The sequence below is a fragment of the Trichomycterus rosablanca genome, chromosome 21 (genome assembly GCF_030014385.1).
Source record: "Trichomycterus rosablanca isolate fTriRos1 chromosome 21, fTriRos1.hap1, whole genome shotgun sequence".
In the NCBI taxonomy this organism is placed as follows: domain Eukaryota; kingdom Metazoa; phylum Chordata; class Actinopteri; order Siluriformes; family Trichomycteridae; genus Trichomycterus; species Trichomycterus rosablanca.
Window position 1 is genome coordinate 7,889,452 of NC_086008.1, and position 23,121 is coordinate 7,912,572.

At 41.4% G+C, this 23,121-nt stretch overlaps 1 protein-coding gene across 1 annotated transcript in view; it reads right to left on the minus strand.

The window, feature by feature from the left end:
- kiaa0825 (KIAA0825 ortholog) overlaps positions 1-23,121 on the minus strand; it is a 180,991-nt gene that overhangs the window by 74,569 nt on the left and 83,301 nt on the right. The window contains exons 15-19 of the mRNA XM_063017862.1: positions 12,745-12,963; positions 11,920-12,328; positions 6,818-6,974; positions 4,074-4,232; positions 621-715 (exon numbers count right to left, since the gene is read on the minus strand). Coding sequence (XP_062873932.1) covers positions 621-715; positions 4,074-4,232; positions 6,818-6,974; positions 11,920-12,328; positions 12,745-12,963 — 1,039 coding nt within the window. The remainder of the gene's footprint in view (positions 1-620; positions 716-4,073; positions 4,233-6,817; positions 6,975-11,919; positions 12,329-12,744; positions 12,964-23,121) is intronic.

Here is a 23,121-nt window from a genome sequence, read left to right on the forward strand (position 1 = left end):
TATTTTTATTATTATTATTTGGCGTCTGTGACCATTTTTGGACATTTAGTTAAAGGAGCATTTGTGGGGTTAGGTACTACTGATGGATGAGAAGGCCTGACTCACAATCGACATTCCAATTCAGCCCAAAAGTGTTGAACATCAAGGTCTTGTGCAGACCACTGAAAATTCTCCACACCAGACCCGAACCATCTACGTCTTTATTAATCTAATTTTGTGCACATTGAACAGTCATGCTAAACTCTTTTACATATTTTATTTAATACACTAAAAATAAAACATCCAATAAACAATTGGTGTGGCTGAAATCACCAAAGAAACATCAGAGCTCAGTAATCAGGAGGGGTGTCCACATGCTTTGGCCATCTAGTGCAGCTATACGTGTGCTTTGTAGCAAATAAAACAGCATTTTTAAATCATCTGAACAGGTGCTCCACCCATCGTCGCCACAAGTTAAACTTTATCACCACAAACAACAAAAAAGGGTCTGATATGTCAGGCCAAGGAACATGTGAGGTCCATGTTTCCTCCACATTGTGATGGACAAACGGGAAAAAGATTCACACAGGAAACAAAGTTGGACTCAGCAACCCTCTACAGACGATATCAAGCAACATTACCTGTTAGCCAGCAGATCTGTGAAGGTCACCTGGCTCAGTCTCTGATAGGCCGGCAGCAGTCGAGCCCAGTCCCACTCCCTTTCACTCATAGATGCCTGTTGACGAATGAGCAGTGCGCATTGTTAGTTATTAATCAGCGTTAATAGCATCAGAAAATGACTGCTCCAGCTGGGCTGGACTAACGAAGAAGGAGGGAGAGTTGGGCGAGGCCTCTGCCATAGAACCTATCTATCATGTCTGCACAAGAAGGTTTTTATTCCAATACGACAGCAATTAATTTATAAATCCATTCAGTGAAGGATGTCGCCATCATTTATAGAAAGATAAATCAATTTTGGTAGAGGAGTCGTTATTCTTCAAGCTGTTCTTCACGGCAGGGCTTTTTTCTTTTCTTTTTTTTTTTTTGGGAAGTGAGCAGGCCCCTTTGTTAGCCTGGCAAATAAAAATCCGATTGCTTTGATTGCCTAAATGTCACTCTTAACTTCGGGCAGAGTTTTTATTGACGGAGGAAGAGGAATGCGCTGGTCCCTCCTCCTCCGCAGCCAGCTGATTGATGGATCCTCACTGGATGGTGGTTTTCTTTTTCTCGCCTCTATTTTATTTGATAAACAGCAAAGCCACCTGAAGCCGGGAAAGCTTTTTAATCATCCTCTTAATAGGGTGCTTTATGCAAAGCAATGCAGGCACTTCTGATAAGCAGAAAAGGATTACGAGTGCTTCAGCTCCTGAACAACAATAGTTTAGTATTAGCGGTATTAGCTTTTGAGCTTGGAAAATTCTACGGGGAAGAAAAGAAAGCAAAAGCACCATGTTTATAGAAAAAAACGTCTTTCACTCACTGACCTTCAAATCTCAACATGTGGAAAGTAAAGAAAGTACAGAAATCTGCCATCTTCAACCCAAAGTTCAGTGGCACCCAGAGGTTGCCAACCATCCCGTAAAATACGGAATCGTTCCTTATTTGGAAACTAAACGACGTGTTCCATATTGCACTGATACGGGACGCGCTTTCCGTATTTTTATCAATGGGAGAGAAATGCTGCAGATTAGACTGAGACAGGGCGATATGTATGAAACAGAAGGAAACTGCTGTTACTGTGGGAATTAGAAAGTGTTTGGTTATTATTTTAAGTAGTATTCATTTTTAGTCCTAGTAACGCTGTGTGCGCGCAGGTTATATCAGCATAACATCCTGTTTATTACTCTACTGTTTGAGTAGCGCAGTGGGCAGAGAGCATCGCGCATATTTTTCCGCCCTAGATTCAAATCCAGCTTAGGGCGAAACTAAACTATCACAAGCAGGGCCAGAGCTATGGGGGCGCTGGGGCACTGCCCCCCTAAGCAACACAGTCTAGAACCGGGGCTGCATGTCAGTGTGAAGATGGATTATGTAAAAATGTTGTTTGCACTATTGAGAAAAAATGTTACATGATGTTCTTTATGTTGTTTTGCCCGAAATATGGTTCTGATTTATTATTATAAAGAATGAAAATAATAAATGTTAAACAGCCTAAACAAAGCATTTTGATAATGTTCCTAGGATGGTGTAAGACATGTTATATTTTTTATAGGTGCAACCCTAACCCCTTACCCCCCCCCCTTCCCCGCTCAGGTAAACACCCGCCAAACCACCCCCCACCCTATGCCTTCCGCCAACCCACCAGCCCAGGGTGTTCCTTATTTCCAGTTCTGAAAGTTGGCGACCCTAACCCAGATGTCTCATAAATATATTTCCAGTCATGACTCTTTATTTCTTTATTTATCTATTTATTTGTCTATCTATTTTTAATAGGCAGCAACCTTAGATCTCAGTTCAGCTCTTGTGTGCTTTCAGACTTTTTTCTTTTAGATGAATAAACTTTTATTTTTGTCTTTGCTTCATGGTAAAAAAAATTGCAGTACTGGGTGACCTACAGAGAATTGTCAGAGTTCATCCCAGAAAAGCTCTTTAAAGCCTCTCTGGTGTTCACCTTGCCAGCTCCACTGAAGTCCTTAAGGAGAAGTGTTGCTTACTCGAACAAAGGAAAAAAACCCACAAAGCCAAAAATACTTCACTGTATAAATGAACTGCTTTTAATAAATGTCATAAGGAGTAATGTGGTAAAAAAGACATGCATCTGCACTAAGTATTTAAATAGAAACTAAACTCTTCATCTAACTTACTGATGTATCATTATAAAAAACCTTCTAACAAGCTTTCAGAAGATTCATGTTCTTTGACTGTCATTTATTTGTACTATAGTACAGAAATGTTTACTGAAGGAAGCTGTATAAGAGGTGATGCTCTGAATAAGAGCATCTGATTAACCAGTGGCGTAACTAGGAGCTCATGGGCCCAAGTGTAAAAAAATGTTTTGGGCCCCCTCAACAAATTGATATATGATCTACTGTACGTATATTTATATGCAGTTGTATATCCATGGTGTATCTGTATATATAAATGCTATATCAGAATGAATTAAAGGTACTCACTTTAAATATTTTACTTAAAAATATTCTAATATAATAATAACGACCTGGTGAGTGCAGCCAATAAGGAAGGGGGGGGCAGTGCGTGGAGGGCCCCCACCCTCCATGGGCCCCAATGCACCCCCCGTAGTTACGCCCCTGTGATAAACGCTGAGAAAGTAAATGTATAGGCCATAAGTACAGACCATACTCTTACGTTTCATATTATTTTCGTTACAGAAAAGCCCTTAGTAATGAGTCTAAAACACCAAACTAAACTGACATCATGTAATTTTACCCTTTAGTATACACAGATTAGGCATAACATTATGACCACCTTCCTAATATTGTGTTGGTCCCCTTTTTGCTGCCAAAACAGCCCTGACCCGTCGAGGCATGGACTCCACTAGACCCCAGAAGGTGTGCTGTGGTATCTGCCACGAAGATCTTAGCAGCAGATCCTTTACCTCCTGTAAGTTGTGAGGTGGCAGGGCGCATTATCCTGCTAAAAGGATAATTGTCTTGTCAATTCTGTCTTCAACAATGCTTAGGTAGGTGGTACGTGTCAAAGTAACATCTACATGGATGGCATAACCCAAGGTTATCCAGTAGAACATTGGCCAAAGCATTACACTGCCTCCACCGGCTTGCCTTCTTCCCAAAGTGCATCCTGGTGTCATGTGTTCCCCAGGTAAGCGACACACACGCACCCGGCCATCCACGTGACGTAAAAGACAACGTGATTCATCAGACCAGGCCACCTTCTTCCATTGCACCGTGGTCCAGTTCTGATGCTCACGTGCCCATTGTTGGTGCATTCGGTGGTGGACAGGGGTCCACTCACAAGTTAGCTCACTGTTATGGCATGAGGAATTTAAGAATCCCATTTAAATCACATATTTATGTTATTTATATAGTGAAATTTTTAACAAAGGTAAAAGTAAAGTAAGCTTTAATTCTGTCATGAATCTATTGCAAAGAAAGTCACTGTGAGTGAACACCGACCTGATCAAACTTAGCCTGGCCAATGTGATTGAAGTAAAACAGAGGTTTGAAGACGGGTGGGCCGCTTTGAGCACTCGCTGCTGAAAACAGAGCAGCCGACTGTTCCTCAGGAATGGACTCCCTGTCTACGGCAGAGGTTAGCCTGGACCTCAGCAAGTCCTGCAAAAATCAAAAGAACAGAGGTACAGAGAGGAGAGTCAGAGACTGAGAGAGGAAAAAAGAGAAGTGTGTGAAAGTGAATGATGTTTCAAGTTCCCAAAAAAGCCAGATTGAGAGTCTGGCAGATTGAAAAGACCAAGATAGCAACGTTCAGGGAAGCCTGTTTAAGTCTAGACGTTCATTATTATTATTAGACCACGTTGCACGAGCGCCCATTAAACTGGTAAAATTAAGCAGGATTCTCTACAGGCCTAATGAACACGCCAATGGACAAATGAGTATGTCTCTACAATTATTACATATCCAATTTAGGCAGTAATGGACATTTCTTTTCTTTCTATTCCCAAAGTGATCGGCCTGACAATGGTAAAAATTAATCAGTCTATCCAGAATAGGATTTGAGGACAGAGATATGTATAGATGTGACACGACAAAGCCTGCCACTTAAGAAGAGCTTAAAATTAAACTTTAATTTTACTTTTAGTGCTCCAGTCACACAGATTACTGGCTGCTCAGACACTGATGAACATAATTACATTTGTCTTGCTGGTTTATTAATAAAAATAATCAAAAATATTTTTTTCACTCATCCCCCAGTATATAAGCCTGGGCTGGTTTATTTTCTGACATGTATTTCTTTAGTTTTGCACTGTTGATATGTGGCATATGTAACAATGAGGTCAAAGTAGAGGTCATTTTGGAGGACAGGTGCTCAAACGACAAAAAGAACACCCCTCACATAATTATTATTATTATTGTTTATTCTGCATTTCCCCTCAATTTTCTTCCCAGTCCAGTCACATCCAATCACCTGATTGCATTTCGCCTCCTTTTTACATTCGTGCAGTAGCTGACCGCATCTTTTCACCTGCACAGGGTGGGCTCACATCTGGCTCGGTCTCATGCACGGAGAGTCAGCAGTAATCTCCATTATCCCCCAATTCAAACTTGTGAGTCTGAGATGTTAGTTGTCCTAGCGTGTTTTACTGCTGCGCCAACAGACTGATCAATTATTTATAAAACATACATACAGTACGGGCGCTCAGATGGCGCAGTGGTAAATTACGCCAGCCCACCACCACTGAGATTCGGGTTCAGATATTAGCGGTGCATGCATCTACACAGACACGACTGGCTATGTCTGGGGGTAGGTTGAGGTCCTGTGATGGATTGGTGTCCTGTCCAGGGTACTTCTGCCTTGCGCACAGTGTTCATTGTCCGTAAAAGGTGACCAGCCTGCCGGTATCAGAGCTGAGATTCAAACTTGTTAGTTCGAGATGTCAGCTCTGTTGTGTTGGTGTGTTTTACAGAAAGAAAACCATACACATACAAAATACATGTAGATGTTTAATACTTAATTTTTAAAAACTCAAATGGTTATTACTCAAGAAATGTAAATGTAAAATATAAAAACATTAAATATGTTAAATAAAGGATAAAATTTGATGAAAAAAAAAAGTTTTGCTAAAAGGGCACGTATCTAGTATGATGCCAAAATCTTTGCATGTGACTGCATTATCTGTGCCACATCCTGCCCTCAGAGCTCAACTAAAAGACATTGGACATTAATACCCAAATCAAATTTGTGGAATTATTTAACTAGTTCCAACTTTTGTAAGTTTGTCTGTGGGAATCTGTGCCCATTCATTCAAAAGAGCACTTGTAAAGTCAGGCAATGACGTTGGATGAGAAAGACTATCTGGCAAATAACATTCCAGTTTATCCAGGTCCTTCAACCAAGCTGTGTACACAGGGGGCACAGTTGTACCTCAACAATGAAGAACTTTTCTCAAGTAAGAAGAATATTATTTATTTTATATAAAAGAAGATTGTTTAAACTTGTTAGCAACTAGTGTGGCTGAAACACCTCAACTTAATATCTTGGAGAGCTGTCCACATACATGTGTCCACATAATGTATTTTGAAACCATTGAAAAAAATATTTTTCTGAATATAGCGTTTTCTTACTGGAACAGGACTAAACACTAGTACTTTACTCTTGTATTGTATTTTGAATACATATTCAAAATACGTATCGTCTGTTGATGCCCAACCCCCCGACACACACACATTTGTCACTAGGAAGCAATAAAAATCATGTCTTTATGCAAATATACTGGCCTTTTTTAACAGCAGGGATTGACCAGCACACCTGCATTATTTTGCATGGGACTGTCCATGTTAAACCTGCTTTCATTAAACAGACCTTCTATTTTTGTCTGAAATTGCAGTGAAACAAGCAAACCACACAGGACTGTTCATTAACGAGGCATTTTTTAGTTATCTAAGACGTCTCACAGTCATTTACACTACTGTTTTGTTTTAATGAAATCCTATTATTTTTTTATGTTTCAGCTGGAGTAATTAAGGCTCCTGAAAATTGCTTTTATTTAAAATAATACTTGGAGCAGAGCAGTTTTTTACAGTTTTATCTCTCTATTCTCTGTGTGTAAGCCACGGTGTCGTAGGTCAAGCGTATCCCTTTAGATATTTTCCCGCAGACGCCGTGTGAGCGCGCAGTAAACTCGTTTTGCCCGCGGCCGCAGCGCTGCTTAATTGCTTGGTGAAAAACGGAGCATGCCCACCTCATTGAGCTGGATGGTGTGATGGATCTGCTGCAGGTTTTGAATGCCACCTGCTAACTGGCACAGCGCCAGCAGTGCAGACATGATTTTCTGCTCGGGCGGTTCGCTGGGTACACCTCCATCCTGCAGCGGGTTCTTCTCCATCCGTCTGAACACACTGACGCAGAGAGAGAGAGAGAGAGAGAGAGAGAGAGAGAGAGAATGTAAACAGTCTTTGCTTATATAGCATGAGGAACATGCCCTGACAAATAGCTATCAGATGGGTATTGCGAGGACAATTTAGCAGTGTAACCAACGCTGAAATGCTGGCATGTTTCCTGCAACAGACACAACACTTTTCACATCTTTTATCATGTCCTATCTAAAAACAAGCCCAAAAGAGATAAAATTATAGCACCAAGTACAGCACCAAGATAAAACCAACACTGTGATATTATGTAGTTCATTTTGATCAGGGCGGGGCAGGTTTACACTTCATATGTGTGTTCTTATACACATCATACACCGACCAGGCATAACATTATCAGCACTGACAGGTGAAGTGAATAACACTGATTCTCTCTTCATCACGGCACCTGTTATTGGGTGGGATATATCAGGCAGCAAGTGAACATTTTATCCTCAAAGTTGGTGTGTTAGAAGCAGGAAAAATGGGCAAGTGTAAGGATTTTAGTGAGTTTGACAAGGGCCAAATTGTGATGGCTAGGCAACTGGGTCAGAGCATCTCCAAAACTGCAGCTCTTGTGGGTCCAAGGTATCAAAAGTGGTCCAAGGAAGGAACAGTGGTAAACCGCCGACAGGGTCATGGGTGGCCAAGGCTCATTGATGAACATGCAAACTCCATACAGAAAGGACCCGGACCACGCCACCTGGGAATTGAACCCAGGAAATCTTGAACTATTTTGGGAAGACTGTCCTACCATTCCTGAAACAACAAATCTAGAACCAGCATAAGACTATTGCATATAGGGTTAGGGTATATTGCAGGGTTAGGGTTAAGGGTTATATATACAGGGGTTGGACAAAATAACTGAAACACCTGTCATTTTAGTGTGGGAGGTTTCATGGCTAAATTGGACCAGTCTGGTGGCCAATCTTCATTAATTGCACATTGCACCAGTAAGAGCAGAGTGTGAAGGTTCAATTAGCAGGGTAAGAGCACAGTTTTGCTCAAAATATTGCAATGCACACAACATTATGGGTGACATACCAGAGTTCAAAAGAGGACAAATTGTTGGTGCACGTCTTGCTGGCGCATCTGTGACCAAGACAGCAAGTCTTTGTGATGTATCAAGAGCCACGGTATCCAGGGTAATGTCAGCATACCACCAAGAAGGACAAACCACATCCAACAGGATTAACTGTGGACGCAAGAGGAAGCTGTCTGAAAGGGATGTTCGGGTGCTAACCCGGATTGTATCCAAAAAACATAAAACCACGGCTGCCCAAATCAAGGCAGAATTAATGTGCACCTCAACTCTCCTGTTTCCACCAGAACTGTCCGTCGGGAGCTCCACAGGGTCAATATACACGGCCGGGCTGCTATAGCCAAACCTTTGGTCACTCGTGCCAATGCCAAACGTCGGTTTCAATGGTGCAAGGAGCGCAAATCTTGGGCTGTGGACAATGTGAAACATGTATGGTTCTCTGATGAGTCCACCGTTACTGTTTTCCCCACATCCGGGAGAGTTACGGTGTGGAGAAGCCCCAAAGAAGCGTACCACCCAGACTGTTGCATGCCCAGAGTGAAGCATGGGGGTGGATCAGTGATGGTTTGGGCTGCCATATCATGGCATTCCCTTGGCCCAATACTTGTGCTAGATGGGTGCGTCACTGCCAAGGACTACCGAACCATTCTGGAGGACCATGTGCATCCAATGGCGGTGCCGTGTATCAGGATGACAATGCACCAATACACACAGCAAGACTGGTGAAAGATTGGTTTGATGAACATGAAAGTGAAGTTGAACATCTCCCATGGCCTGCACAGTCACCAGATCTAAATATTATTGAGCCACTTTGGGGTGTTTTGGAGAAGCGAGTCAGGAAACGTTTTCCTCCACCAGCATCACGTAGTGACCTGGCCACTATCCTGCAAGGAGAATGGCTTAAAATCCCTCTGACCACTGTGCAGGACTTGTATATGTCATTTCCAAGACGAATTGACGCTGTATTGGCCGCAAAAGGAGGCCCTACACCATACTAATAAATTATTGTGGTCTAAAACCAGGTGTTTCAGTTATTTTGTCCAACCCCTGTACATAATAATACACTTCATAATGTGTGTGCACATGTGTCAGAGGAAGCATATGCTAGCCCTTATGCACTTGGATTGCTGGCTATTGTGTAACAGAAAGACAGACAGACAGATGGACAGACAGATGGACAGACAGATGGACGGATAAATAAATGGATAGACAGACAGACTTTCTATCCTTCCTAGATAAAAAGACAGACAGATATATAGACTGATACATAAATAGATTGACAGGAAGACAGACATAGAAAGACTGACAGATAAATAGACAGATAGACATATAGATAGACAGACAGACAAATAAACATATATATAGACAGACAGAAAAATAGACAGACAGACGGATAGATACTGTAGATAGTCAGTCAGACAGACAGACAGACAGACAGACAGACAGATATTCGGACAGACAGATAAATATAGATAGCCAGACAGATAGATAGACAAATAGTCAGACAGACAGACAGACAGACAGGTAGAGATAGACATATATACATAATAATACACTACATTATGCAGTGTAGTGCTCTTAAGTATGAGTAGTGGGCCATATTTTTGCCATTTTGCCCCCTTCCAGCCTCCACATGACTACTTTTGCTTCAAATCAAGTAAAAAATGGACACCTTTCTCCATGCAGACCTGCTGTCACAGTTTTTTTCTCTCTTTTGCTTCCTTTTTCACGATCCGGCAGTGACACGGTGAGTACCAGTTGTCAGGCGGCAGGTATCCGCGCTGACATTGAGAAGAAGCTGCAAGGCCCCGAGCAGGCCCTGTGTCAGCACCTGGTCCCTGCATCCTTCCCTGTCCATCATTGTGCAGGTGAAGCAAATGATTGGATCCAGTCAGCTGCTTGATTAATGAGAGGCTCGGCAGATCCGGGACAAGCTATCAATCACATCATTAGAGCCAATGTGCCCTGAAAGAGGCAGGACACCCCCGCCGCCACCCGGACCCACTGCATTCATCTTCATCTATGTATGCATACCGTCAAGCCCTGCCAGGGTCACCATGATGGAGAGCAATCATCTTCTCCTCTACAAATTACTTTGCAAAGACAAGAGACTTCAACGGGGTATGTGTATCCGTGTGTGTGCATGTCAGTGTGTGTTGACAGGCAAAGGGGGGGGGATTTTTTTAGCGACCGGCGCTCCACCGCTGCACTGTACGCTGATTGCTTACAACACAAACAGTGCTGGAAAGTGAAGGTTATTTTAATGAATAGTAATGGATCTCGTAACTGTCTCAGACAGGTAATAAATAATCACTCTTTTCATTTTTCCCATCATTCCCCCATTTGCCCTTTCTCTTTTTCTGCTGTCTTCCGTGTCATTTATTAAAAAACAGTTCCTGGAACACAGTAATTATTTACCCTGTTTTTTAGGCTTCTTTTTTTCCATGACATTAAATCATTTTGAATAAGGGTAATTAAGAAGGAATTGCCTGGCATCGCTTGTTCGCGGTTAAACTTGCGGGTTATTCGGAACAGGATGAAGAATGAGCGGTCGTGTCGCTTCTCGAAAAAAGATCAAGCTTGTCTGTTCTCTGAAATGATGATGGAACGCAGTCAGCAATGACGATAAACGCGCTATGAAATTTAAATAAGCCGTAAAATCAAATCGGACAAAATGCAACTTTCCTAAACTGCTTATTGATTGAATAGATGAACTTTGAATGTGGAGTCGAGATCCACGTCAGCTTGGTTGATATTTCTGTGGGGTGTTAAAGTGATTTATTTAAATATTTTAATAATAACTAAAGTCTAATATTAGATAATAAATATGTGGGCACGCATAATAGTCTATTACCAGGAAATAACTACAATATGACATGTAATGGAAGCATGACTCTTCATTTGTGTGTTCATAAGTTCATAAGTCATAGTACAATAACGTATTGTATTTATATGAATTAAAAAGACTGCATTTTTTATTTAATATTGCATACACATTGACCTTGCAGTCTATCAGACCATTCTTCACAAGGCAAGAGCAGGTCCTTTACCAAACCAAACCAAACCAAACATTAAAAGCTACCACAGTGAGATCTTAAAATTAGTCAAATCATTTAAACCCGCACTGAACCACAGCTAACCACATAAAATTGCAAGGAATTCCTCGGTTACTGAAACATGGGTGTAAGACCATCTCTGACTAGTCCAGGGGTGTTTGGTTAAAGTCCTAGAAACTAACTGGCCATGCTCGTTGCTCTCCAAATGGGGGGCAACAACGTTTCCGTCTGCTCTGTTAGGTATGATGCTCCATTTAAACCCTGACATACAGTCAGACAGACAGACAGATATTCAGACATACAGACAGTCAGATCTACAGACAGAAAGACAAATAGATAGACAGACAGACAGACAGAAAGACAGACAGATAGTCAGACAGATAGATAGAAAGACCAATACATAAATAGATTGACAGGCAGGCAGACTGACAGACATATAGACAGACTGACAGACAAATAGATAGACATATAGATAGACAAACAGATATATAGACAGATAGATAGATAGACAGACATATAGACATAAAATAGACAGAAAGACTGATAAATAGACAAATAGAAAGACAGACAGACAAGCAGACAGACAGATAGATAGATGGAAAGACAGACAGACAGACAGACAGACAATCTGTCTGTCTGTCTGTCTGTCTGTCTATCTATCTATCTATCTATCTATCTATCTATCTATCTATCTATCTATCACCATACAGATACACACATACATATCTATCTGTATATAGGATATATACATATCATGTACATTCCTGTAGAAGCCATACAGGATATATACTGTACATTTTAAACTATATAGAAATAACAGTAAGCAACGTTAGCTCACCTCTCAGCACATAGTTTACGAGCTTTCTGCAGCTGTGTTGAGCTCCACTTGGGCCCCCTTTCCTCCAGCCCCTGCAAAATCTTCTTTACACTGGGTTTGAGAATGCCCTTCTCCGTGCCCAGACTCCCCCGCAGGCACTCAGACAGCAGTTCCAAGCGCTCTTTGACCCCTCGCTCCAACGATTGTGCTGATACAAGCTCAAGATTCTCACCGTCTTCCAGGCCACGGCACAGGCAGCTCAGCAGTGTCCAGATAAGCAGACCGGTGGGTTTTAGCTGCCTGGTGTGCTGACTTAGGTGCTTCTCAGCCATGTGGAAAAGGAATCGAACAGGCAGAGGGACAGAGGGCACGCAGGACGGGAGGTGGGTGAAGATGAAGGACAGAGCTTGAATGATCAGACTAATGGTGTCTGTGAGGAAGAGGTAAAAATCAGCCTTGTTTTACCACACAGGTAGAGAAAATCACATTTGCCACAGGTAAAAACAAGCATCGGTGTAATATTTTTAGTGATTTATTTAATAACCTGCCAAATACATTTATAATTATGATATATTTATAATGTTGCTGTAGGTATGCTGTCACAGCATTTAGCATACACATGTGAAAGAATCAAGTTAGCAAACAGGTTAGCTCACTGCTAACAATGTAGCATTGGTAATGGGTTGACTGAGTTTAAGTTACATCCTTATATTTATTACTATTTAACAGAGAAAATATATCATGATCATTTCTCATGAATGACAATTCCTCGTGACATTTTAATAACGTAATACATTATACATCATATGACCAAAAGTATGTGGACACCATAATGACTCTACTTACTTTTGCTCGAGTCTCTGGTCCTGTTTTCCTGAGGTGTGTACTTCCACTCTTTAGGGATTTTGGCTTGTACACTTTCAGGAATCTGTAGTCTCAGAAGAGGGATGGGAAGATCCTCACATGCCTGCATCATGTTTACTAAGTGTCTTATCAGACTGTTGATGGGTTTGTACAAAACGCATCTGACTCTTTTAAACAGAGCTGGTTCTTCTTCAGTCACGTCTGTCAAAATACAAGTGCGGGTTAGTGCATGACCATGATCATTTGGGAAGCATAGCTGCTTACTTTATTTTCTAGCTTATTTAGTAGCACACCCCACACACTTTTAAAATAATATAGCTCAATAAAAATAGATGCAGTCGGCTACTGTACATGTGTCAAAGGGGGTGTGTATTAGTCACGGCTCTCCTCAGTCAGAGTAAGCTTAAACAACTGTGGTGACTTAATCGCCATAATCACTGTCTAAGAAGTGGGTCTAAATAATCTGTTTTATAAGTTCAATGTCTTATTAGAATCCACTCTATTTAGGGAGCTGCCTAGGAAGGCAGTAGGCAGCAATAGAGCTCACTGGGTTTTTAGACAGACCCCATATCAACCAATTTCTTAATTTAAGTATCTCTAAAACAGCACCCATCAACAGTGGTCTGAGGAGGGACAAGCCATGATGAACTGCCACCAGGTTGTTGGTCTGGATTAGGGCTGGGTGATATGGATAACAAATAATATCTCGATATTTTTTCGCTGAACGGCGATATACGATATACAGTATATCTCGATATTTTTTTATACCATAAGGCAATAACAAAAAGACACTTCTGAGACAAAGCTACATGTTCCAAATTTTTTACAGGCACTTTTATTAAAATTCATGCTGGGGAAGCTTCACACAAGAACTATTTTTACTTTAAAAAAAAGAAAGAGCTATTCTAAGAAAAAGAAAGTTGTTTCTAAGGTATCTCCTGTCGTGTAATGTGAATTACAAATATATTGTCGGGAGCGAGTGTGTAGGGAAGGTATCAGAATTTATCGTTTCCGGCTGTGCTCATGTTCTTCTGTTGTTTTGCACTGAGCTTGTGTGGTATTAAAAGTAGCGTTCTCGTTAAACCCCCCTCATATGTTTGGACTTTGAATTATTTTACATCACCGTCGCCACAACATTTACATTAATATTTTTAATATTAATATTTTTAAAACAATGAATCTTTCATTATCAGTCCAGTACTGCAGGGGTTCTCAATCACTGGGCGGGTGGATGTAAGCAACTGTGGTCCATCTAGTGGATTGTACACCTACACTCAGAATAAACCAGTGCAGCTCACTTGGTTTGTAATGGCACATCATATGATTTATGATGTGTTCAGATCATTGTGTAAGTCGCTTTGGATAAAAGCGTCTGCTAAATGCTGAAAATGTAAATGTAAATATGATTTATAAAAGCCTTAAAAGCATAATGTTCAGGTGCTTGGGTCTAACGTGCTGGATTGGAATTCACCTCTTTACTGCTGCAACAGTGAGGAATATGGAGAAAATATCATGTTCCTATGTGTGTACTAAGGCTTTTTGTAAGATCTTTTTTATATTAATAACATCATGTTTTTCTTTTTCTCCAGGTGTTGAGGGTTTTGGGGGAGAATTCTTTTCTTTCTCTCTTGTTTTTTTCTGTTCCTGCCTCCACCACCTCTTGTTCATCATGTCTTTCCGTAAGGAGATGGAAAAGTATCGGGACGTGGATGAGGATGAGCTTCTGCAGAAACTCAGTGAGGAAGAACTAAGGAGATTAGAGGATAAGCTTGAAGAACTCGATCCTGATGTAAGAACAAATTGTTTATATTTGTAATAGCTGTTAATGTGATGTGATAGGATGTGTAAGGTGATTTAGTGTTACTGGAAATGAGATATTGCTGGGTACAGTGATTAGTTTAACATTTTTAGGGATGTGATAGTGGATTATTGTTGAGTGAAATCAGATTGATCTGATTAGTTGAATAGGTGTTGTTAAGTGATGTGATTGGTTGGTTGTGATGCAATAATGCTGTAATTATTTTAAAAGGCTTTGAGTGACGACTGGTTGGTTGTCTATTTTTAGCAGTGTTATTGGTTGATCAGCATTGATGTGATTGCTGGGTTGGTTATTGTTAATTAGGTCATTGGTTAGATAAATCGTTGAGGGAATGTTTGGGTGAATTGTTAAGGGAATAATTGGGTGAATAATTGGGGGAAAGGATAGGTGGATTGTTGGGGGAATGGTTGGGTGGATTGTTGGGGGAATGGTTGGGTGGGTTGTTGGGGGAATGGTTGGGTGGATTGTTGGGGGAATGGTTGGGTGGATTGTTGGGGGAATGGTTGGGTGGGTTGTTGGGGGAATGGTTGGGTGGATTGTTGGGGGAATGGTTGGGTGGGTTGTTGAGAAAACGTTTGGGTGGATTGTTGAGAAAACGTTTGGGTGGATTGTTAAGAAAACGTTTGGGTGAAGTGCTGAGGAAACGTTTGGGTGGATTGTTGAGAAAACGTTTGGGTGGACTGTTGAGAAAACGTTTGTGTGGACTGTTGAGAAAACGTTTGGGTGGTTTGTTGGAATTTTTGGCTAGATTGTTGGGCATGGTTGGGTGAAGTGTTGAGGAAACGTTTGGGTGGATTGTTGAGAAAACGTTTGGGTGGATTGTTGAGAGAACGTTTAAGTGGATTGTTGAGAAAACATTTGGGTGGAATGTTAAGAAAATGTTTGGGTGGATTGTTGAGAAAACATTTGGGTGGAATGTTAAGAAAACGTTTGGGTGGATTGTTGAGAAAACATTTGGGTGGAATGTTAAGAAAATGTTTGGGTGGATTGTTTAGAAAACGTTTGGGTGGATTGTTAAGAAAACGTTTGAATGGAATGTTAAGAAAACGTTTGGGTGGTTTGTTGAGACAACGTTTGGGTGGAATGTTAAGAAAACGATTGGGTGGATTGTAAAGAAAACGTTTGGGTTGTTTGTTGAGAAAACGTTTGTGTGGATTATTGATAAAACGTTTGGGTGGAATGTTAAGAAAACGTTTGGGTGGTTTGTTGAGAAAACGTTTGGGTGGATTGTTGAGACAACGTTTGGGTGGAATGTTAAGAAAAGGTTTGGGTGGATTGTTGAGACAACGTTTGGGTGGAATGTTAAGAAAACGTTTGGGTGGTTTGTTGAGAAAACGTTTTGGTGGATTGTTTAGAAAACGTTTGGGTGGATTGTTGAGACAACGTTTGGGTGGAATGTTAAGAAAACGTTTGGGTGGTTTGTTGAGAAAACGTTTGGGTGGATTGTTTAGAAAACGTTTGGGTGGATTGTTGAGACAACGTTTGGGTGGAATGTTAAGAAAACGTTTGGGTGGTTTGTTGAGAAAACGTTTTGGTGGATTGTTGAGACAACGTTTAGGTGGAATGTTAAGAAAATGTTTGGGTGGTTTGTTGAGAAAACGTTTGGGTGGATTGTTGAGACAACGTTTAGGTGGAATGTTGAGAAAACGTTTGGGTTGATTGTTTAGAAAACGTTTGGGTGGATCGTTGAGAAAACGTTTGGGTAGATTGTTGAGAAAACGTTTGGGTGAATTGTTGAGGGAACATTTGGGTGGATTGTTGAGAAAACGTTTGGGTGGAATGTTAAGAAAACGTTTGGGTGGTTTGTTGAGAAAACGTTTGGGTGGATTGTTGAGAAAACGTTTGGGTGGATTATTTAGAAAACGTTTGGGTAGACTGTTGAGAAAACGTTTGGGTGGATTGTTGAGAAAACGTTTGGGTGGATTGTTGAGAAAACGTTTGGGTGGATTGTGGAGAAAACGTTTGGGTGAATAGTTGAGAGAACGTTTGGGTGGATCGTTGAGAAAACGTTTCGGTGGATTGTTTAGAAAACGTTTGGGTGGATTGTTGAGATTGTTTGGGTGAATAGTTGAGGGAATGGTTGGGTGGATTTTTGAGAAAACGTTTGGGTGGATTGTTGAGAAAACGTTTGGGTGGATTGTTGAGAAAACGTTTGGGTGGATTATTGAGAAAACGTTTGGGTGGATTGTTGAGAAAACGTTTGGGTGGATTGTTGAGACAACGTTTGGGTGGAATGTTAAGAAAACGTTTGGGTGGATTGTTGAGAAAACGTTTGGGTGGATTATTGAGAAAACGTTTGGGTGGATTATTGAGAAAACATTTGGGTGGATTATTGAGAAAACGTTTGGGTGGATTGTTGAGACAACGTTTGGGTGGAATGTTAAGAAAACGTTTGGGTGGATTGTTTAGAAAACGTTTGGGTGGATTGTTTAGAAAACGTTTGGGTGGATCGTTGAGAAAACGTTTGGGTTGATTGTTTAGAAAACGTTTGGGTGGTTTGTTGAGAAAACGTTTGGGTGGATTGTTGAGAAAACCTTTGGGTGGATTATTTAGAAAACGTTTGGGTAGATTGTTGAGAAAACGTTTGAATGGATTTTTGAGAAAACGTTTGGGTGGATTATTGAAAAAACGTTTGGGTGGGATGTTGAGAAAACGTTTGGGTGGAATGTTGAGAAAACGTTTGGGTGGATTATTGAAAAAACGTTTGGGTGGGATGTTGAGAAAACGTTTGGGTGGATTGTTGAGAAAACGTTTGGGTGGATTGTTGAGAAAACGTTTGGGTGGATTGTTGAGGGAACATTTGGGTGGATTCTTGAGAAAACGTTTGGGTGGAATGTTAAGAAAACGTTTGGGTGGTTTGTTGAGAAAACGTTTGGGTGGATTGTTGAGAAAACGTTTGGGTGGATTATTTAGAAAACGTTTGGGTAGATTGTTGAGAAAACGTTTGAATGGATTTTTGAGAAAACGTTTGGGTGGATTATTGAAAAAACGTTTGGGTGGGATGTTGAGAAAACGTTTGGGTGGATTGTTGAGAAAACGTTTGGGTGGATTATTGAAAAAACGTTTGGGTGGGATGTTGAGAAAACGTTTGGGTGGATTGTTGAGAAAACGTTTGGGTGGATTGTTGAGAAAACGTTTGGGTGGATTGTGGAGAAAACGTTTAAATGGATTGTTGAGAAAACGTTTGGGTGAATTGTTGAGATTGTTTGGGTGAATAGTTGAGGGAATGTTTGGGTAAAATGTTGAGGGAATGGTTGGGTGGATTTTTGAGAAAACGTTTGGGTGGAATGTTAAAAAAACGTTTGGGTGGATTGTTGAGAAAACGTTTGGGTAGATTGTTGAGAAATTGTTTGGGTGGGATGTTGAGAAAACGTTTGGGTGGGATGTTGAGAAAACGTTTGGGTGAATTGTTGAGATTGTTTGGGTGAATAGTTGAGGGAATGTTTGGGTAAAATGTTGAGGGAATGGTTGGGTGGATTTTTGAGAAAACGTTTGGGTGGAATGTTAAGAAAATGTTTGGGTGGATTGTTGAGAAAACGTTTGGGTGGATTATTGAGAAAACGTTTGGGTGGATTATTGAGAAAACGTTTGGGTGGATTGTTGAGAAAACGTTTGGGTGGATTGTTGAGAAAACGTTTGGGTGAATAGTTGAGAGAACGTTTGGGTGGATCGTTGAGAAAACGTTTGGGTGGATTGTTGAGATTGTTTGGGTGAATAGTTGAGGGAATGTTTGGGTGGATTTTTGAGAAAACGTTTGGGTGGAATGTTAAGAAAACCTTTGGGTGGATTATTGAGAAAACGTTTGGGTGGAATGTTGAGAAAACGTTTGGGTGGATTGTTGAGAAAACGTTTGGGTGGATCGTTGAGAAAACGTTTGGGTGGATTTTTGAGAAAACGTTTGGGTGGAATGTTAAGAAAACGTTTGGGTGGATTGTTGAGAAAACGTTTGGGTAGATTGTTGAGAAAACGTTTGGGTGGATTGTTGAGAAAACGTTTGGGTGGATTTTTGAGAAAACGTTTGGGTGGATTATTGAGAAACGTTTGGGTGAATTTTTGAGAAAACGTTTGGGTGGATTTTTGAGAAAACGTTTGGGTGAATTGTTTAGAAAACGTTTGGGTGGATTGTTGAGACAACGTTTGGGTGGAATGTTAAGAAAACGTTTGGGTGGTTTGTTGAGAAAACGTTTGGGTGGATTGTTGAGACAATGTTTGGGTGGAATGTTGAGAAAACGTTTGGGTTGATTGTTTAGAAAACGTTTGGGTGGATCGTTGAGAAAACGTTTGGGTTGATTGTTTAGAAAACGTTTGGGTGGACCGTTGAGAAAACGTTTGGGTTGATTGTTTAGAAAACGATCCACCCAACCATTACCACAACAATTCACCCAACCATTCCCAACAATCTACCCAAACGTTCCCTCAACGTTCCCCCCTCACGTTCCCTTAACGTTCACCCCCAATGTTCCCCAAACGTTCCCACACGAACGCTCCCTCAACATTCTTTCACAAACACTCCCTCAACGTTTGCCCACAAAGGTTCCCTCAACGTTTCCCCACGAACGTTCCCCCAACGTTTCCCCACGAACGTTCCCCCAACGTTCCCCCACAAACATTTCCTCAACGTTCCCTCACGAACGTTTTCTCAACGTTTGCCCACAAACGTTCCCTCAACAATTCCCCACGAACGTTCCCCAAATATTCCCCCACAAACGTTTTCTGAACGTTTGCCCATGAACGTTCCTCCAACAATCCTTCACAAACGTTCCCTCAACGTTTGCCAACAAACGTTCCCTCAACGTTCCTTCATAAACATTCCCTCAACGTTCCCCCACAAACGTTTCCCCAACGTACCTTCACAAACGTTCACTCAACGTTTGGGTGGACTGTTGAGAAAACGTTTGGTTGGACTGTTGAGAAAACTTTTGGGTGGATTGTTGAGAAAACATTTGATTGGATTGTTGAGAAAACTTTTGGGTGGATTGTTGAGAAAACATTTGATTGGACTGTTGAGAAAACTTTTGGGTGGATTGTTGAGAAAACATTTGATTGGATTGTTGAGAAAACGTTTGGGTTGATTGTTCAGAAAACGTTCGGGTGGATTGTTGAGAAAACGTTTGGGTAGACTGTTGAGAAAACGTTTGGGTGGATTGTTGAGAAAACGTTTGGGTGGATTGTTGAGAAAACGTTTGGGTGGATTGTTGAGAAAACGTTTGAATGGATTTTTGAGAAAACATTTGGGTGGATTATTGAAAAAAAGTTTGGGTGGGATGTTGAAAAAACGTTTGGGTGGATTGTTGAGAAAACGTTTAAATGGATTGTTGAGAGAACGTTTGGGAGGATTGTGGAGAAAACATTTAAATGGATTGTTGAGAAAACGTTTGGGTTGATTATTGAGAAATTGTTTGTGTGGGATGTTGAGAAAACGTTTGGGTGGATTGTTGAGAAAACGTTTGGGTGAATAGTTGAGAGAACGTTTGGGTGGATCGTTGAGAAAACGTTTGGGTGGATTGTTTAGAAAACGTTTGGGTGAATTGTTGAGATTGTTTGGGTGAATAGTTGAGGGAATGTTTGGGTAAAATGTTGAGGGAATGGTTGGGTGGATTTTTGAGAAAACGTTTGGGTGGATTGTTGAGAAAACGTTTGGGTGGATTGTTGAGAAAACGTTTGGGTGGATTATTGAGAAAACGTTTGGGTGGATTGTTGAGAAAACGTTTGGGTGGATTGTTGAGACAACGTTTGGGTGGAATGTTAAGAAAACGTTTGGGTGGTTTGTTGAGAAAACGTTTGGGTGGATTGTTGAGACAATGTTTGGGTGGAATGTTGAGAAAACGTTTGGGTTGATTGTTTAGAAAACGTTTGGGTGGATCGTTGAGAAAACGTTTGGGTTGATTGTTTAGAAAACGTTTGGGTGGACCGTTGAGAAAACGTTTGGGTTGATTGTTTAGAAAACGATCCACCCAACCATTACCACAACAATTCACCCAACCATTCCCAACAATCTACCCAAACGTTCCCTCAACGTTCCCCCCTCACGTTCCCTTAACGTTCACCCCCAATGTTCCCCAAACGTTCCCACACGAACGCTCCCTCAACATTCTTTCACAAACACTCCCTCAACGTTTGCCCACAAAGGTTCCCTCAACGTTTCCCCACGAACGTTCCCCCAACGTTCCCCCACAAACATTTCCTCAACGTTCCCTCACGAACGTTTTCTCAACGTTTGCCCACAAACGTTCCCTCAACAATTCCCCACGAACGTTCCCCAAATATTCCCCCACAAACGTTTTCTGAACGTTTGCCCATGAACGTTCCTCCAACAATCCTTCACAAACGTTCCCTCAACGTTTGCCAACAAACGTTCCCTCAACGTTCCCCCACAAACGTTTCCCCAACGTTCCCCCACAAACGTTCCCTCAACGTTCCTTCATAAACATTCCCTCAACGTTCCCCCACAAACGTTTCCTCAACGTACCTTCACAAACGTTCACTCAACGTTTGGGTGGACTGTTGAGAAAACGTTTGGTTGGACTGTTGAGAAAACTTTTGGGTGGATTGTTGAGAAAACATTTGATTGGATTGTTGAGAAAACTTTTGGGTGGATTGTTGAGAAAACATTTGATTGGATTGTTGAGAAAACGTTTGGGTTGATTGTTCAGAAAACGTTCGGGTGGATTGTTGAGAAAACGTTTGGGTAGACTGTTGAGAAAACGTTTGGGTGGATTGTTGAGAAAACGTTTGGGTGGATTGTTGAGAAAACGTTTGGGTGGATTGTTGAGAAAACGTTTGGGTGGATTGTTGAGAAAACGTTTGAATGGATTTTTGAGAAAACATTTGGGTGGATTATTGAAAAAAAGTTTGGGTGGGATGTTGAAAAAACGTTTGGGTGGATTGTTGAGAAAACGTTTGGGTGAATAGTTGAGAGAACGTTTGGGAGGATTGTGGAGAAAACGTTTAAATGGATTGTTGAGAAAACGTTTGGGTTGATTATTGAGAAATTGTTTGTGTGGGATGTTGAGAAAACGTTTGGGTGGATTGTTGAGAAAACGTTTGGGTGAATAGTTGAAAGAACGTTTGGGTGGATCGTTGAGAAAACGTTTGGGTGGATTGTTTAGAAAACGTTTGGGTGAATTGTTGAGATTGTTTGGGTGAATAGTTGAGGGAATGTTTGGGTGGATTGTTGAGAAAACGTTTGGGTGGATTGTTGAGAAAACGTTTGGGTGGATTGTTGAGAAAACGTTTGGGTGGATTATTGAGAAAACGTTTGGGTGGATTGTTGAGAAAACGTTTGGGTGGATTGTTGAGACAACGTTTGGGTGGAATGTTAAGAAAACGTTTGGGTGGATTATTGAGAAAACACTTGGGTGAATTGTTGAGAAAACATTTGGGTGGATTGTTGAGACAACGTTTGGGTGGAATGTTAAGAAAACGTTTGGGTGGTTTGTTGAGAAAACGTTTGGGTGGATTGTTGAGACAACGTTTGGGTGGAATGTTGAGAAAACGTTTGGGTTGATTGTTTAGAAAACGTTTGGGTGGATCGTTGAGAAAACGTTTGGGTTGATTGTTTAGAAAACGTTTGGGTGGACCGTTGAGAAAACGTTTGGGTTGATTGTTTAGAAAACGATCCACCCAACCATTACCACAACAATTCACCCAACCATTCCCAACAATCTACCCAAACGTTCCCTCAACGTTCCCCCCTCACGTTCCCTTAACGTTCACCCCCAATGTTCCCCAAACGTTCCCACACGAACGCTCCCTCAACATTCTTTCACAAACACTCCCTCAACGTTTGCCCACGAACGTTCCCCCAACGTTCCCCCACAAACATTTCCTCAACGTTCCCTCACGAACGTTTTCTCAACGTTTCCTCCCGAACGTTTTCTCAACGTTTGCCCACAAACGTTTCCTCAACGTTCCCTCACGAACGTTTTCTCAACGTTTCCTCCCGAACGTTTTCTCAACGTTTGCCCATGAACGTTCCTCCAACAATCCTTCACAAACGTTCCCTCAACGTTTGCCAACAAACGTTCCCTCAACGTTCCTTCATAAACGTTCCCTCAACGTTCCCCCACAAACGTTTCCCCAACGTTCCCCCACAAACGTTTCCCCAACGTTCCCCCACAAACGTTCCCTCAACGTTCCTTCATAAACATTCCCTCAACGTTCCCCCACAAACGTTCCCTCAACGTTCCTTCATAAACGTTCCCTCAACGTTCCCCCACAAACGTTTCCCCAACGTTCCCCCACAAACGTTTCCCCAACGTTCCCCCACAAACGTTCCCTCAACGTTCCTTCATAAACATTTCCTCAACGTACCTTCACAAACGTTCACTCAACGTTTGGGTGGATTGTTGAGAAAACTTTTGGGTGGATTGTTGAGAAAACATTTGATTGGATTGTTGAGAAAACGTTTGGGTTGATTGTTCAGAAAACGTTCGGGTGGATTGTTGAGAAAACGTTTGGGTAGACTGTTGAGAAAACGTTTGGGTGGATTGTTGAGAAAACGTTTGGGTGGATTGTTGAGAAAACGTTTGGGTGGATTG